The sequence below is a fragment of the Gymnodraco acuticeps genome, unplaced genomic scaffold (genome assembly GCF_902827175.1).
Source record: "Gymnodraco acuticeps unplaced genomic scaffold, fGymAcu1.1, whole genome shotgun sequence".
Classification (NCBI taxonomy): Eukaryota; Metazoa; Chordata; class Actinopteri; order Perciformes; family Bathydraconidae; genus Gymnodraco; species Gymnodraco acuticeps.
Window position 1 is genome coordinate 1,829,127 of NW_022990398.1, and position 15,796 is coordinate 1,844,922.

Consider the following 15,796-nt stretch of genomic DNA (forward strand, 5'->3'; position numbering starts at 1 on the left):
CGGAATATATTTTTCAAAACCAATAATTACCACCCAAATGATAGCCTATTGTTATAAAGCATAATAAACAACCAAATAGTATAGCAGTTACAATTAACTTCACCGCCACCAGCTGAAACCCTTTGCATTTAGAAACATTTTATAATACAAAACGATGAACCGACCGGATTTTGTTAATAATATAACTTTTTTCCAAAATATGAAAAGTTAAGATTCTGATGCAAATCTTTTAAGTGTCAAGTTTTTCTGACTTGGCTTTTGAAAAGAGCAACGATGAAATTACTTTGTTTTGCCAAAGCATATGAGATTTTTGAAAAATATACATTTGGTTGAGTTCAGTTAATAAGATACACATCCTGTCCATATACTCAGTTTTACAACAAAGTCACGTTCACACTAACAACATGTAGTTATGAGGTTTTTAAGTGTTGTTCAGTATTGAAGGTACATTTTGAAAGCACATCTGAAGACAATAACTCATCAATAAAAGTATACACTTTGCATTTCATATTCACATTTTAAGTTATCAGAACTGTACATCCTTGCACATAATATATATAAATGTCACAGGTAAAGACATGCGCCACAAAATAAACAATTCAGTCAAATACATAATACAAGATACTTATTTCTCGGTTTAATAACTTTAATAAACATTCTCAACTATATAAAGTATGAATTATTAGTAATTTACCAATGTATTAACATCCTAGCCAAGAATTTGCTGAAATTGTATTCATCACTCGTGTCTGTCTGAAGTCGTACTGGTAGGATTTTGCCCCACTGAAGAGGAAGATGTTACCTGTGAACAAAACATTGTAAAAGAAGTGTGTTATTTTCTCATGTTTCAAAATAAATTCAATTAAATGTTAACAAAGTTAATCAGAATAATTTTACCAAGTAGATTTACACTTACGAGGAATTTGACTAGTTGTCGTGGTGCATACATCAAAGTAAAACAACAATTAGATAACAGATAGAGAGCTAGAAAAAATATAAAAAATAATAAAAAATATAGTAAAATATAAATATAACAGTATTTATATTGCAATGGCATGGAATAAAAAGGATGGAGGAAGAGTAATAAGAAAAGAAAACAGAGGTGAACACAGGGTTTTCTAGTTGAGAAATGTATTGTTCTGTAACTGGGGTGAATGGTACTTTCAGTAAACAAGTGTGTCCAGTGCGATGAACCCCACCCACCGTCTAGACACGGTGTAAACAAGAAATTACAAGTTCTATCTCAGCCGTGTTCTATTTGTTGCTCAGGTCCACATTATACAAAGTTCATGACCATAAACCTTGCCCATGTTTCCTTTTTGTTTACCTTCTAACTTAAAGGCAGCGTCAACCCTTTTAGGAATTCCAGGCCAGTCTTTTTGGATCAGTCGGGGGAAGCCGGGGTCCATCCTTCTCTTGAGCTCATCATACCTGAAGTTTGATCAAACAGATGCATTGACTGTTGCTTCATCATCAATCATGTGTGTGCCAGGGTGGGAATTTCACGACGGCCACGACGGCCATGGCCGTCGTTGCCCCGCACTTTGGCCGTGATGCCCTGTGAAAAAAAATGCAATTCACGGCCAAAGTGGCCTTGGTGCCCCTGTCAAAAGTTCCAGTGTAAACAACGCTAGTAAAGTCATATTAGTGCGCGCAGTAGGATAGTCCCGGGCGATGCCTGTGCCCTGTGGATCAGAGCGATTGCTCTGCTGTGATTGTTCCGTCAGAAATGCCTGTAGGGGCCCGACAGACTCCTCCTCAGCCGCGGGAGCAAGACAAGCACAGGTAAGCAAGCGGACCAAGGTGTTTTGATATGATTTAACTGAAGTATGTGGTAGTATTTGAAAGGACTTAACATTTACGTGTACATAGAAAGTACTATTGATAGGTAATTACCATTGTATTAGCCTATTTAAAGTTGACTCGTTACATTTTGTCATGAAAACTAGCGATAGCTAGCTAGTTTGGATAGCGCTAACGTCTTCCCTTCAAGGGGTCTACATCTAGTGTTGCTTCTACAAGCTAGTAGATAGCTGTCACCTTTGAATCTAGTATTTTTCTTGCTAAGCGGTTTTGATATAATACATGACTGACTTATGTGGTTTATGGCTGAACTTAACGTATACGTTAAAGAAACACTATTGCTATTCAGCCATTTGTAAAACGACTGGTGTTGACGTTAGTGCTACACTTTTCAGTCATGTTGATTGACCAGCGTAATTTAACCAAACGGCCTTTGTGCCCTGTCATGTGGCCTTTGTGCCCTTGAAAAAAATGTGAACGGGAAGGCCAAATGGCCTTGCCCCTAAAATGACGAAATTCCAAGCCTGGTGTGTGCTGAATACAATTGAAGCGGATAGGGTTAGAGTTAGGGAAGCTTTAATGTAAACTTCCATCTGATCAATTGGCTGGTATGTTAATAATAGTAATACAAACGGATATACTGCCTTTGATTTGGCAATATATGTACAGTCCTAGGGTGATAGATACATAATGTTGCAATAGGAAGCAAATTGCCATTATAAAAAATGGATTACCTGTAATAAAACTCTCCAATGAAGAAGACCGTTTTCCCATATTCGCTGACATGCACGGCAGCGTCAACCTGCTTGACTCTGGAGGAGAAGCCGTACTCATGGATGGAGCGGGCGTGACTTTTCATCTTAAGCTGTCGAACCACCCAATACTTATGACCTGGAAAAACACAGCCGTGTCACTTCATTTTTAGGACACTATGAAAAACAGCAACATACCACAAAGCGCTGCCAAACTTAATGAGCCTCTTGCATGAACTGCAACACTTAAGTTGCACAAGGGTGTAATTTGAGCGAACTGTGTTTCGCACTGGAAATATAGCCATGTCATGCTGACAAGGCCTAAGTGATTATTTGCAGACTGACCAGACCATTACCATACCAGTGAATATGTACGCCACGCCTTTGGCAGGGATGTCATAAACGGCATCCACGTGAGAACTGATGCTGGGTAAATATGTGCTGCTGTGGCTTTCTCTCAGGCGACTCCAATACGTTTTCTGCGTTGTTCTCATCCACATGTACCTATGTTGAAACAATAAGCAGACTTAATTGATGTTTAAACATGTAAAGCTCTTTTGCAACCAAATAATAGAACATATATTGTATATTTTGTACCTGTCCTTAAAGAAAACAATCTCTTTTCCAATCATAACTGCTGCATCATAAGACAAATTGGGGCCACATTTTTCAGGGGCTGGTTCTGTTGCCACTTTTCCTTTTGGTTTTCCTAAGAAACATTTAAAAATAATCCATTAAATATGGTATTTTGTGCAAATTATCACTCCACAATTTTATTTGCTCCTCACCGTACAGCGCTTGGATCCCAAGCTCATCGTCTTTGGACAGAGAATACTGCGTACTGCTCTGAATTCTGTAGTTGGGGTACATGATAGCAGAGGGGTCTTTTGAGTGAGTCAAACCCAGCGAGTGGCCGAGCTCATGAGCTGCAACTGCAAACAGGCTGTAACCTGAAACCCAGGGACAGACAAGTCCTGTTAGTTCATCTGGCTGGCAAATCCACACAGAAAAATGCATTACGCGGGTTTGAAACATTCAGGAATGTTGCATGTTTGGCTACGTCCCAGTAGTTTTTCATCAGCTGTCAAAGACACATGCAACACCTACTGTTACCCTTAGTGTAAGGTGTTTACAGTTTCAACAAAATCAGCACAACAGCTGTTTGCTTCCAACTGTGGTTTAGAATTGAATGGAAAAGTAGAAATACTCAAATAAAAAAAGTAAATATCCTGCAGTCATAATTGTACTTACAGTTAGTAAAAGTGTTGTTAGGAAAATGAACTCAAAGCACCAAAAGTAATCATCACGATGGAAATGGCCCCTATAGTTGTGTCATATGATATATTGGATACTGTTAGGATCTGTCTGTGTTGGTGTTTTTCTTGTCTTTTTCTATCTTTGGGTTTCCTGTTTTATTTTGTAAAGTGTTCACCCCCGTTTCCTGCCTGTTTGCTTTCTGTCTGTTTCCCTCCCTGATTACCCGATTGTGTTCACCTGGTGCATCTGTGTTTTCTCCTCCCTCCTCACCTGTCTCGTGTTTAGGTGATTAGTCCTGGGTGTATTTAAGTTCTGGGTTTTCTGTCTCTCTTTGTCGGGTTGTCTTGTGTAATGACCAGTTCATCGGTGAGTGTTCCGGTCTGTCTCTGTTTTTGGTATATTTGTAGCCTTGAAATAAAGGAGTTATTTTCGTTATATCTGCATTTGGGTCCTGATTCCTGCACACCGTAACATTACAACCCGACCAAAATATGGGCCCAGCAGATCCTTTTGAGCAGGAGCTATTGGAGTTTTCCTTTGCTTTGGATGACTGCTCGTATCGATGGTTGGGAGCATCCAGGGTTCAGCAGCGAGAGGCTGTTCTGGCAGAGGCACGCCGGATTACTATGGAGAAGCCAGGCTTGGTTAAATTCTTATCGGGCAGGATTTTGGATTTTCTCACGGTGTGTTATCCCCTGCCTGACAGCCCCAGGCCTCCCAACTCCCGTTTTGATACCACACGCATCGGTGTGGTCCGTCTGGCGTCAGCCCCTGCTTCTCACCCAGTGTTTGCTACAGTCCAGGAGCCATTCGCTGGTACTCGTCTGGCCTTTGGAGGTCCACGGAGCCTCCAAACGGCTCCTAAAGGAAGGAGTCGCAAGGCCAGGTTGGCAGCACGAGCTCAAAGGGCCATGGTTCCAGAACCAGTTCAGCCTCCAGCAGCCATGGTTACAGACCCAGTTCTGGCCCCAGCAGCCAGGGTCCTTGCTCCAGAACCGGTCCCGGCAGCCATGGATTTGATTCCAGAGCCGGCCCATACAGCCATGTTTCCGGCTCCAGAACCGGACCTTACAGCCATGTTTCCGGCTTCAGAACCGGACCTTACAGCCAAGATTCTGGCTTCAATTCCGGCTCCAGAGCCGGCCCATTCATCCATGTTTCCGGCTCCAGAACCGGACCTTACAGCCATGTTTCCGGCTTCAGAACCGGACCTTACAGCCATGATTCTGGCTTCAATTCCGGCTCCAGAGCCGGCCCATTCAGCCATGTTTCCGGCTCCAGAACCGGACCTTACAGCCATGTTTCCGGCTCCAGAACCGGACCTTACAGCCATGTTTCCGGCTCCAGAACCGGACCTTACAGCCATGTTTCCGGCTCCAGAACCGGACCTTACAGCCATGATTCTGGCTTAAATTCCGGCCCCCGCAGCCATGGTTCCAGACCCGGCTCTGGCCCCAGCTCTGGCCCCAGCTGCCACAGTCCCATCTCAAGTTTCCTCCCGAGTCCCCTCTCAAGTTTCCTCTCAAGTCCCCTCTCCAGTTTCCTCTCAAGTTCTTTCTCGTGTTCCATCTCTAGTCTCTTCTCGAGTCACCTCTCGAGTTCCATCTCAAGTCCCTCCTCTAGTCACTTCTCTAGTCCCCTCTCTGGTCCCTTCCCGAGTCCCATCTCGAGTCCCCTCTCGAGTTCCCTCCTCTAGTCCCCTCTCTAGTTCCCCTCTCGAGTTCCCTTCTCTAGTCCTTTCCCTAGTCCCTCCTCAGGTCACTTCTCTAGTCCCATCTCGAGTTCCCTCTCGAGTCCCCTCTCCAGTTCCCTCTCGAGTCCCCTCTCCAGTTCCCTTCTCCAGTTCCCTCCTCTAGTCCCTCCTCTAGTCCCTCTTCGAGTCCCCTCTCTAGTTCCCCTCGTGAGTCCCCTCTCGAGTCACGTCTCAAGTCCCTACCCTATGTCCTGGTCCGTTGGAGGTTCCGCTGGGGGTCCTGCCAACTCCATGTCCTGTTCCGTTGGAGGTCCCGTCGACTACTCCTCTGCCGGGGGTCCTACCAATCGTATGTCTGTCTCGTTGGAGGTCCCGCCGTCTACTCTCCTGCCGGAGGTCCTGCCAGCTCCTTGTCCTGTCTCGTTGGAGGTCCCGCCGACTACTCTCCTGCCGGGGGTCCTGCCAACCCTTTGTCCTGTGCCGTTGGAGGCCCCGCCGACTACTCTCCTGCCGGGGGTCCTGCCAACCCTTCTTCCTGTCCCCTTGGAGGTCCCGCCGTCTACTCTCCTGCCGGGGGTCCTGCCAGCTCCTTGTCCTGTCTCGTTGGAGGTCCCGCCGACTACTCTCCTGCCGGGGGTCCGGCCAACCCTTTGTCCTGTGCCGTTGGAGGCCCCGCCGACTACTCTCCTGCCGGGGGTCCTGCCAACCCTTTGTCCTGTCTCGTTGGAGGTCCAGCCGTCTACTCTCCTGCCGGGGGTCCTGCCAATCCTATGTCCTGTGCCGTTGGAGGCCCCGCCGACTACTCTCCTGCCGGGGGTCCTGCCAACCCTATGTCCTGTCCTGTTGGAGGTCCCGCCGACTGCTCTCCTGCTGGGGGTCCTGCCAATCCCGTGTCCTGGTCCTCTTCTGTGGGGGATCCTGCCGAGGCCTGTCCCACCAGCTCCGACACCGGGTCGCCCTCGAGCCCGGCCCCCTGAAAGCCGCGGTCTTCACCCTCGAGCCCGGCCCCCTGAGAGCCCCGGTATTCGCCCTCGAGCCCGGCCCCCTGACTCTTCCTGCCGCTGCCTTCGCCCCTCCATGGTCCCCACCTTGGACTCTGTCTTGCCCCCGGGCCGTCTGCCCGAGACCCCTTCCTGGTCCTCTGCCTTTCCCCCGGGCCGTCCGCCCGACTTCCCCTTTTTGGACTCTGCCTTGCCCCCGGGCCGTCCGCCCGAGACCCCTTCCTGGTCCTCTGCCGTGCCCCTGGGCGGTCAGTTCAGTCCCGTCCTCCTGACCCCCTCCACCCACCCTGGTGGCTTAGTGATGCGTCCCTCCTCCGGACCCCCTCCATCCACCCTGCTTGAGGTTTTGGACTTTTTTTTGTTTTGGGACGTCTGGGATCCGTCCCTTGAGGGGGCGTACTGTTAGGATCTGTCTGTGTTGGTGTTTTTCTTGTCTTTTTCTATCTTTGGGTTTCCTGTTTTATTTTGTAAAGTGTTCACCCCCGTTTCCTGCCTGTTTGCTTTCTGTCTGTTTCCCTCCCTGATTACCCGATTGTGTTCACCTGGTGCCTCTGTGTTTTCTCCTCCCTCCTCACCTGTCTCGTGTTTAGGTTATTAGTCCTGGGTGTATTTAAGTTCTGGGTTTTCTGTCTCTCTTTGTCGGGTTGTCTTGTGTAATGACCAGTTCATCGGTGAGTGTTCCGTTCTGTCTCTGTTTTTGGTATTCAATTCAATTCAAAACCTTTATTTATCCAGGTAAAATCCCATTGAGATCAATGATCTCTTTTTCAAGGGAGACCTGCAGCAGTAGGTTCCACAAGAAGACATAAACAACAGAACAACAAAAGGACATCATACAGCAAAATGTACAGGGATTACAATTTACATATTTAACCACAAGTACAGGTACCAACAGCATCTGATTTTGTAGCATCCAACCGAGCTTTAAAAACATGTAGTGGTACTAGCTTGGTAATGTTCCATTCTTTTTGCAGACTGTTCCATGTTAGTGGAGCTGCACATCTAAAAGCTTTCTATTTGTAGCCTTTAAATAAAGGAGTTATTTTCGTTATATCTGCATTTGGGTCCTGAGTCCTGCACACCGTAACAGATACTTTTATGTATTGATTCATTTATAATTGTAGTAATAGACGATGCATAGAGAGATACCTTTGATACTGAATTAGTGGTCTAACAATACACCCAACCTTATGTTTAAGCTATTGTATGCAATATTTATAAATGTTAGTTTACATAGAATAACAAGGAAATACTATAATCAAGTACTTGTAACCTGTCTTGTGAACTTAAATACAGTACTTGAGTATACTTCTGTATGTTCTTATTTTCTTTTTAAAGAATGTTGATTATCCTCAATGAGAAGCGAAACCTGTTTTGGGTTACATATTGACAAACCTTGCCGTCCAAGTTTCGTCCTCATCAAAGTGCACGTCTCCTCCTATCCCCTCTCCTGGCTGAAAGGCATGAGCCAGCACACCCCGGGGTCCATCAAAGGGAAATAAATCTCCATGAGCTGCAACAGAAAAGACACTTTGTCACGACTTCAATCTCATGTGCTTTTTTCCTCTCTTTCTTTTGCGGTATTTTAATTTACAATAATTTAAACTCAGTTTTAATCAACATAAGTAGTCTTCAGAAGTGGTTTTACTTTTGCGTGCGAAGCTGAAGACTAGCAGCTTTGCCATGGTTGACTTTGATGAACTTCAGCGGTGCTGCATCCCTCCATAACTTTAGCGCTGAGCGAAAGGACTTTTCCACATCCTCTCTCTTCATGTCCGGAGTGTATTTGGATATCTTTCAGCTCCACAGACAGACGCACAAACATGAAACTAAATCCGCAGCTGCTTATAGTCACTTGGCAAAATGAAATCTGAAAACAAATCAACAATAAAATGCGTATTGTATAATATTCCAGTAAAAAAACAATGTGATGGTGTGATTCTTCCATTTAGGCTTTCTAGGGTAAAAGCTTCATCACATTCAGGGTGTGAGGATTCAGACCACCCGTCTCTCTCAAACCAAATTGTGTTTGCATTTCTATGATCTTCTCCTCCATGGCATACGTGGACCTGATCCTCCTCCTTGAAACTCTGCCTCTGGGGTTCAGGCTGTAAAACCGCCTGAGGTAGCCCTGTTGTTGAAAAAAGTTCAGATCTGGAGGCTTAGGTCTCAGATGAGATATATTAAATATATCTGTAAATGACGTTTGCGCTGCAGTTTTCTCTCTGGTATGGTACAGTGTTCGATTTAAAAATGTCTTTTTGATGTGAGTTTAAAGGTTGCCCTTTTCTTTAGAGGCACAAAACCAGGAAGTGCTTTAATATGCATTGACAGTTAGCTAATTAGTTTGAGTGACTTGTGTCATGAAAGTAGGTTGCCTTTTTTTAAACAACATTTACAGTTCCCTAACAAGCATTTATAATGTGAAAACCATTTGATCCAGATAAAAAAATCATTAGATGTATCTTTGTAAGAAAGTTGAAGCAACCACTTTTTAATGGAAGCAGGCAAATCAAATGGACACTAAAAACATTTAAATACAGCATTGTATCAAAACAGTGCTTCAGTTTGAATAGTTCAACCTAAGCAATTCTGCACAACAATGTTCACATGTCATCATTTCATTTAATAAGGAAATACTAAATAATAAAATGGGGCAGAAATGGTGATATGTGTTGAGTATAATCTCAGTCGTCTGCCACAAACCTCAGCCAGCTCCACATCCTGAGGCCTCGGCCACTGATCCCGATCGATCGGTAGACTCCACAAGATTTCCGCAAAAATCAGAGAGCCCAAAACAGGTATCCACATCCAGAACCAGTCCATGTTTTAAATGCACGTTTCTACAAGGCTTCACTTTTTTATATGGGTGTATTCTTGGGGTTGTTGGGCAATCACATGGCACAAAAGCGCACAATCCTGCTAGTTATACAGCTGGGTCTACCTGCCCTAGTTTTCTGGAGGTTTTGTGGTTAAAACCTCCCAATGAAATGTCTCCATAATGTGTCTTTCTGTCTGTAATGGGGAAATACGTGTGAGCACAGTGTGTTTTGTCGTATATAAACCAGAAGCTGAACATGTTATTTGTGAATTCTGTAGCTTATTTTCAGTCAAGTCAAAACCTGCAGGCGTTAGTGAGGCATACCTAATTTACACTTATAATATCAGTCTCCACCACAGTGATGTGCAGATCTGATAAAAAGGATTTAAAGAAAAAACCATACATTCTGATGCTGGAGGCATTTTACCGTGGGATACATACAAACCACACACACAGGTTATATCAGGTTTTTATTTCTTTTATTTTGGCAAAATACGACCAAAAACAGTGGGTTTTTTTTATTCTCTATTTTTCATTTACTCAAGGTCTTTTCAGGTAAGGTTTTTTCAGGTAATTTCCTTGCAGCGCGTTCATGGTTTCAAAGTATTTCAACATCCAAGCCAGGAATTTGCTTTCTCAATTCCGACAACTTGTTTCTGGGCGTAGTCGTATTTGTAGACTTGTGGTCCGTCAAAGAAGTAGATAAAACCTGAGATGAGGAAACAAATGTTTAGGATGCTTACTTAGTAATTCACATATTTGTCCTATATCATTTTACGTTTTCTGGAATGTTGTTGCTGTTTGTTGTCGATAATAATGATGATGAGTATCTTTCTGAAGTTAAATATCCACTTTTGCTCACAGTTGAAATGATAGTAGATTAAATGAAGGCCGTAAGTGGTAAAGTGGTTAAATGATACAGTTTAAATCACAGAGGGGAACCACATGCTCTGTAAAAGCTTAACTACACTCAGCTGATGTTGCATGTTAATTAGCATCCCTGCGCTGCCAAAAACATTACAACATGCAAAAGTCCACTCAGGCTACAGACAGAAATACACTAACTCTAGACAAGTTTACTCCTCTTTCCAATCAGAACATCACCCAGTTTGCCATATAGTAACATTTCCATCATATGATACAATGAGTAATATGTATAATGGCTCACCCTCTTTGTAGACAGCTGCGTTTATTGTTGTGTTGACTCCATGAAAGTCCTCGCTGATGTACTTTGGGTAACCAAAATCCATAACCCTTCGGTTTTCATTGTAACTGAAAAAGACACGATATAAACAACGTTCGTCAGAAGTCATGACTCATGCTCATCTAGTCCTCTTTCAAAGCTGAGAAAAAACATTTGTTCATGACTCCAAAATGAGCCGTTAGTTCTCTGTGTGAGGCAAACTAAATCTTAAAGTCAGATCTGAGTCTGTGTCACTTGTTAGACGCTTTTATCCAAGGCGACTTGCATACACTCGATACTGTGGGCAATCCCCATAAGAGCAATTTGGGGTGAAGTGTCTTGCCCACCAACCCAGTGAGCCACAGCCTCCCTACATGCATGTCGTTATGTTATTTTAGCCAATGTATGATATAAGATGATTTCCTCTCCTTATGATGGGACATGAATAATATATCCTACAGTGCAAAACATGAGCATTCCCATACCTGCAGTGCAGAGATTTGACTGTTTGCTAAGTAAAATGCTCTTAATTGCATGCAAATTAAAGTAGTGGTAGAAATGATCCTTCAAGTGAACAAAACACTATCATTGGTTCCAACTTGAGTCACAAGCACTGGTGAACTCATGATGACCATGTGTTTGTAAAAAAGTGGAGCAACCATGTCCTCTTGGTTGACCTTTAAAATAAAACAGGAAGCACAACATCAGAACATGAGATAAGGATAGTTTACCCAAACTCTTTGGTTGCCTTACCTCCAATAAATATCATGCATAAAGAAAAGGGTGCGTCCAGTTTTCACTATGTGGACTGCTGCGTCAACGTCCTGGATCCAGGCTGGAAACCCAAAGTGGCTTAGTGCCCGAGGCTTTCCCCTCACAAGAGAGCCTTTCACTGTCCAGAACATGGACTCTGTTCCAAACAAAGAAAGACGAAGATGTTTTATTTGGATGAATGAAAGGTGAAATTGTTTAGCTCTATGCACTGAATTATTCAAGTTGGTTACCATGAATAAGGTAAGCAGCAGATCTGCGAGGCACCCAGAAGGCTGCATCGATGCTGGTTTCAATCTTTGGCATAAAGTTGGTGATGAGACCTTCTTTGATGTCATCTTGTTCATTGTGTTTAATCCAGAGGTATCTTGTGGGAAAACATTTTTTAAAACATCACAAAAAAGAAGACGCAATTCAGTATCTAGTTGGTTGTAAATAAACACTATGAGATTCAGAGACGGACATTTATGCTTTTAATGAAGAGGAAATATACTGTAGATACTTGTAAATACAAGATGAGAGAGAACAATCAACATACAGTACCTATCTCTAAAAAAGAAGGTGGCATCCCCAACAGTGGACACCGCGTCAAATGTCGTGTCTGAAGCACATTTGTTCTGCATGAGCTGAGGGAGCAGCGACTCCGACAGCCAGGGGTTATTCTGAGAACTCCAACCCAACCTCGAAAAGTCATTTGGGTTCCCTCTGACTGGACCTAACACAAACCTACTGTAAAGTGCGTTGATATTTACTACATCCTCTATGGATAAAAGGTTGGCTGAACGGGAGGATCTGTAGGTCGGGTACATCAATGAATCAGGATTTCTGGAGTGCTTCAGGCCCAAAGCATGTCCAAATTCATGAGCTGCTACCACCAACAGATTCATACCTGCAACAACACAACAAAAAAGGCTATTCACTTATTTCAATCTTTAAGTATCATAGTGGAGTACCAGTGTGATTGAGCTCAGTACCTGTCTCTCCTGCTGTCCAATACTCAGCATCATCAAAGTGTGTGTCCCCTCCAACGCCAGGCCCTGGCTTGAAAGCATGAGCCAGTGAGCCTCTGGGTCCGTCAAATGGATACAAATCACCATGTTCTTCATGAGATGTTCAAGGCCAGACATGAAATAGAAACCCACAGAGAACACATTGAGAATAGAAAATTACAGGCCTCTGTTTACATCGTCTAAATGAGTCTCGAGTTCAGCAGACATGTGTCGGATGACGCAGTCTTGGCTAGAAGTTAAACTACAGAAGCACAGTTTTGTTCAAATCCATGAGATTGTCTTTTACACACTGAAAACTGCACAATGTCATTCTGTGACTCAAGTTGTTAAATGCACTTTAATCGATACCTGTCCTGTGTGAAGCAGAAAGCAAACCCACCATAGGTCACAAACTCCACCATGATGTCAGCGTTGCGGGTGTGCGACCTGACAAACGTCAGACTGCTGGCTCTGGCCCAAACGCTGAAAGCTGACTCAACCAGAGAGTCCACAGTGTTGCGAAGCAAATCTCTGGTGTACCTGCCAATTCTGCAACAGCAACAAGTCATCTCATTTTTTTTATGAACATAACGATCAAGGATGAGTGTCTCCATAAATCAATCTAACAAATCAGATGTTATCACAACCTTACAACAACTTTTAATACTTTTTTGAGTCACAAAACTCCGGGGCGGTGGTGGCAAAGTCCATAGGGACTTGGCTTGGCAACTGGAAGGTCACCAGTTCAAGTCCCGGAAAGACCAAGTGCTACCGAGGTGTCCCTGAGCAAGGCACCGTTCCCTACACTGCTCCCCGGGTGCCGTACATAATGGCAGCACACTGTTCCTAATACTAGGATGGGTCAAATGCAGAGAAACCGTTTAATTACATAGTACCTGTACTACGTAATGACAATAAGTTGAATCTTCATCTTCTTCATCTTCAAAAGTTTCACAAAATCTTTACGTGCTATATATCCTGTTTTAGTTTATTTTTCAAAATGCATCTATTGTATTTATATTCCAACAGGCGTGTCTCAAAAAATTAACAGGCACTTTCCAGACAGTGTCATATAATTGCAAGCATGTCTGGTGACCTTGGCATTGTAACAAGCCCATAATAACTCTCAGTAGAAGAAATCCCAAACCATAACATCTTTAAACCATAAACATTTGTGACAGCTGTGATTCCCTATTTCTGCCAAAGGTTTGTATTGCCTGTTGCCTCTAAACGTTTCTCACGTATTGGCAGGATGTGCACTCCAGACTGTTATTTGGCCAGTTCAGTCCTGGTCAAACATGCCTTCATATCTCATTAACAGAGATATATTTCAGACTGGAATTCAACTCAAGTAAACGGGTTGATAGCATCTTGATTGTTAACAATCATTCAAATCTGCACAGATACCTGTAGGTGAGGATGTTCTTGTTCCATCGTGTTCCCTGGAGGTGGCTGTACTCCTCCACATCTGGAACCCCACATCGAGGGCTCCTCATTATCTCCAGGGTGTCTGAGTCCAGCACGCCTGTTGCATTTAGCCCAAAGAATATCTGCATGTCTTTCACCTTGGAGGTGAAGAAGGGCCGGCTCCGCTTTGTGCGCCCCATAGGCTCTTCTTGCAGATTGTAGTAGTGCTCGAGGTATTCCTACAGTATCAGAACATTTGAAATTACAAATCCTGCACATCTAAATGAATGCCAAGCTATATGTTTGTATTCCCTTGGTTGATTATTTACTTGCAGCATGCAACAGAGGATTAAACCTTATTGTCATACTTTGCATCCATCCAATTTACATTAGGTTCATTTATAACTTTTACGTTTAAATCTGCACCCTTCGGTGATCAGATTTACAGCAACATAGTTTATTTCATCTGTCTCATAACAATGTATATCCTCTGCCATAATAAACTGAATAACTTGTTTGCAAGCAATATTGGAAATTGAATCACATGCCGATGGTTTTTCCGTACGATTCCCTCTACAGAGATAATTAGGGAAAAGGAAAATACTGAAACAATGTGCTAAAACATGCAATTTAACATCGCAAAGAACTCAGAAAGAAAGGCAGTTATTTACCTCTGCCCCCCATCCACACAAAAATGAAATAAATACAACCACTATCTCAGCACCCCACACACAGACGAGTACAAATTGTTGCAATGTTCTTCCTTCAATAGAAATGCCTTTGTAAAAGAGATTAAGTCACATGCAGTCCATTCTCAAACGTCTGTCATGCAACTCATGCAATGATGCACTTACTGTGGCCAGCTTCAAGTCAACCTGTGGTTCTGCAGAAGGAGAGCTCTCTTGCCTCGGCATAAATGTGGGTGCCGTAAAACAAGAACCGGGCATAAGTAGGACCAAGACAAAACAAGAAAGCAACATGACATGCAGTTCACAGACTTAAACCTACTTGAATTGTATGTGGTCCAGTTTAAACACATGGAGATGGAAGATCTGGTTAATGAGAAGCCTTTTAAATGGTCATTGTGACTCATACCACTTGCAAATCCAAGGGAAGCCTCATACAGTACCATGGAATTAGGGAGGGGTTTTCAGGCAGCCAAGGACAGCAAAATGAGAAAAGAAAGAAATGACGTGAACAATTTTGGTCATGTGACATGTTTGCGCCAATAATGATCTGAACAGATAAGGTATTCAGTATGTGGTTTCAAATTAAACCCAATTAAAGATTGAAATTATTCTTAGAATCATAAAAGTGATGATAATAATGGAACATTTACAACAGGAGTTTTCGGGTGCAATGTGCTGACTCACACATAAACCCAAACAAGCGGTGAAACTAAAACATGAGGCAAGAAAATCCCTCTTTCTGCAATATGTGCTGTAACTTTGAGTATGTTCGACACAATCATGTTGATATTTCCACCATAAAAAAACAAGCGGCTCGGATATTAAGTAAATGATTTCCTCAGCAGAGCTACCGTAAGGAATCTTAACTAAACTCCCTCCAGACTGACTCAACACAATCAGCTGGGTGGCACAGCTCAGTCCCACGCAATCTGCAAGGGCTACCGAAATAACGCCATCAAAGCCCATTATTGTCCCGTTTTAGCAGCAAATGCATGTAAGTCCTTTCAATGAGAGAGTTCGCTGACAGGGGAGCTGAAATTGCAGGGGTGGATTTAAGGCCTTTCGAAAAAGAAAATGGCCGCACAGACTGGCAAGGGTGGAGCTGCGGTACATTCAGGCTACAATTACAGTTGATTGGTCATTGGGGAACTTTATGGAACCAACAGCATTCCTCGGCAGAACACGTTTTCCAGAGTGCTTTTTCATAGAAAGACTTGAAGAATTTCTGCCGCTTTGGTTTTATGGTCAGAGTACATACGAGGTAATGAAGTCGTTTAAGGCAGGATTGATTGCTGAGACATAATGGAACTGCAAGGTTACAAGCTGCGAGACCACTGGGGTAATTAAACCCGTAGGAACATTTCTGTTTTGCCTGAAACATACATTTTACACTGACTTGTACATATCCCATATTCTATTAACATGTATAT

At 43.4% G+C, this 15,796-nt stretch overlaps 2 protein-coding genes across 2 annotated transcripts; both read right to left on the reverse strand.

Annotated features, from left to right (window-relative positions):
• Positions 1-701: 701 nt before the first annotated feature.
• Positions 702-9,332, reverse strand: LOC117551710 (matrix metalloproteinase-20-like). Its single transcript, XM_034224682.1, is given in 13 exon segments — positions 702-802; positions 1,328-1,431; positions 2,538-2,694; positions 2,917-3,059; positions 3,153-3,264; positions 3,344-3,505; positions 4,582-4,589; positions 7,902-8,019; positions 8,155-8,180; positions 8,182-8,307; positions 8,431-8,478; positions 8,480-8,637; positions 9,213-9,332. Coding segments are annotated over 13 exon segments (1,383 nt in total).
• Positions 9,333-9,935: 603 nt separating this feature from the next.
• On the reverse strand, positions 9,936-14,809 carry LOC117551711 (matrix metalloproteinase-20-like). Its single transcript, XM_034224683.1, has 10 exons — positions 14,773-14,809; positions 14,532-14,674; positions 13,678-13,916; positions 12,671-12,819; positions 12,256-12,381; positions 11,825-12,170; positions 11,515-11,648; positions 11,264-11,420; positions 10,496-10,599; positions 9,936-10,036 (listed from the first exon to the last, which is right to left on the reverse strand). The coding sequence occupies exons 1-10, from the start codon at positions 14,807-14,809 to the stop codon at positions 9,936-9,938; spliced, it is 1,536 nt and encodes a 511-aa protein (XP_034080574.1).
• Positions 14,810-15,796: the final 987 nt, after the last annotated feature.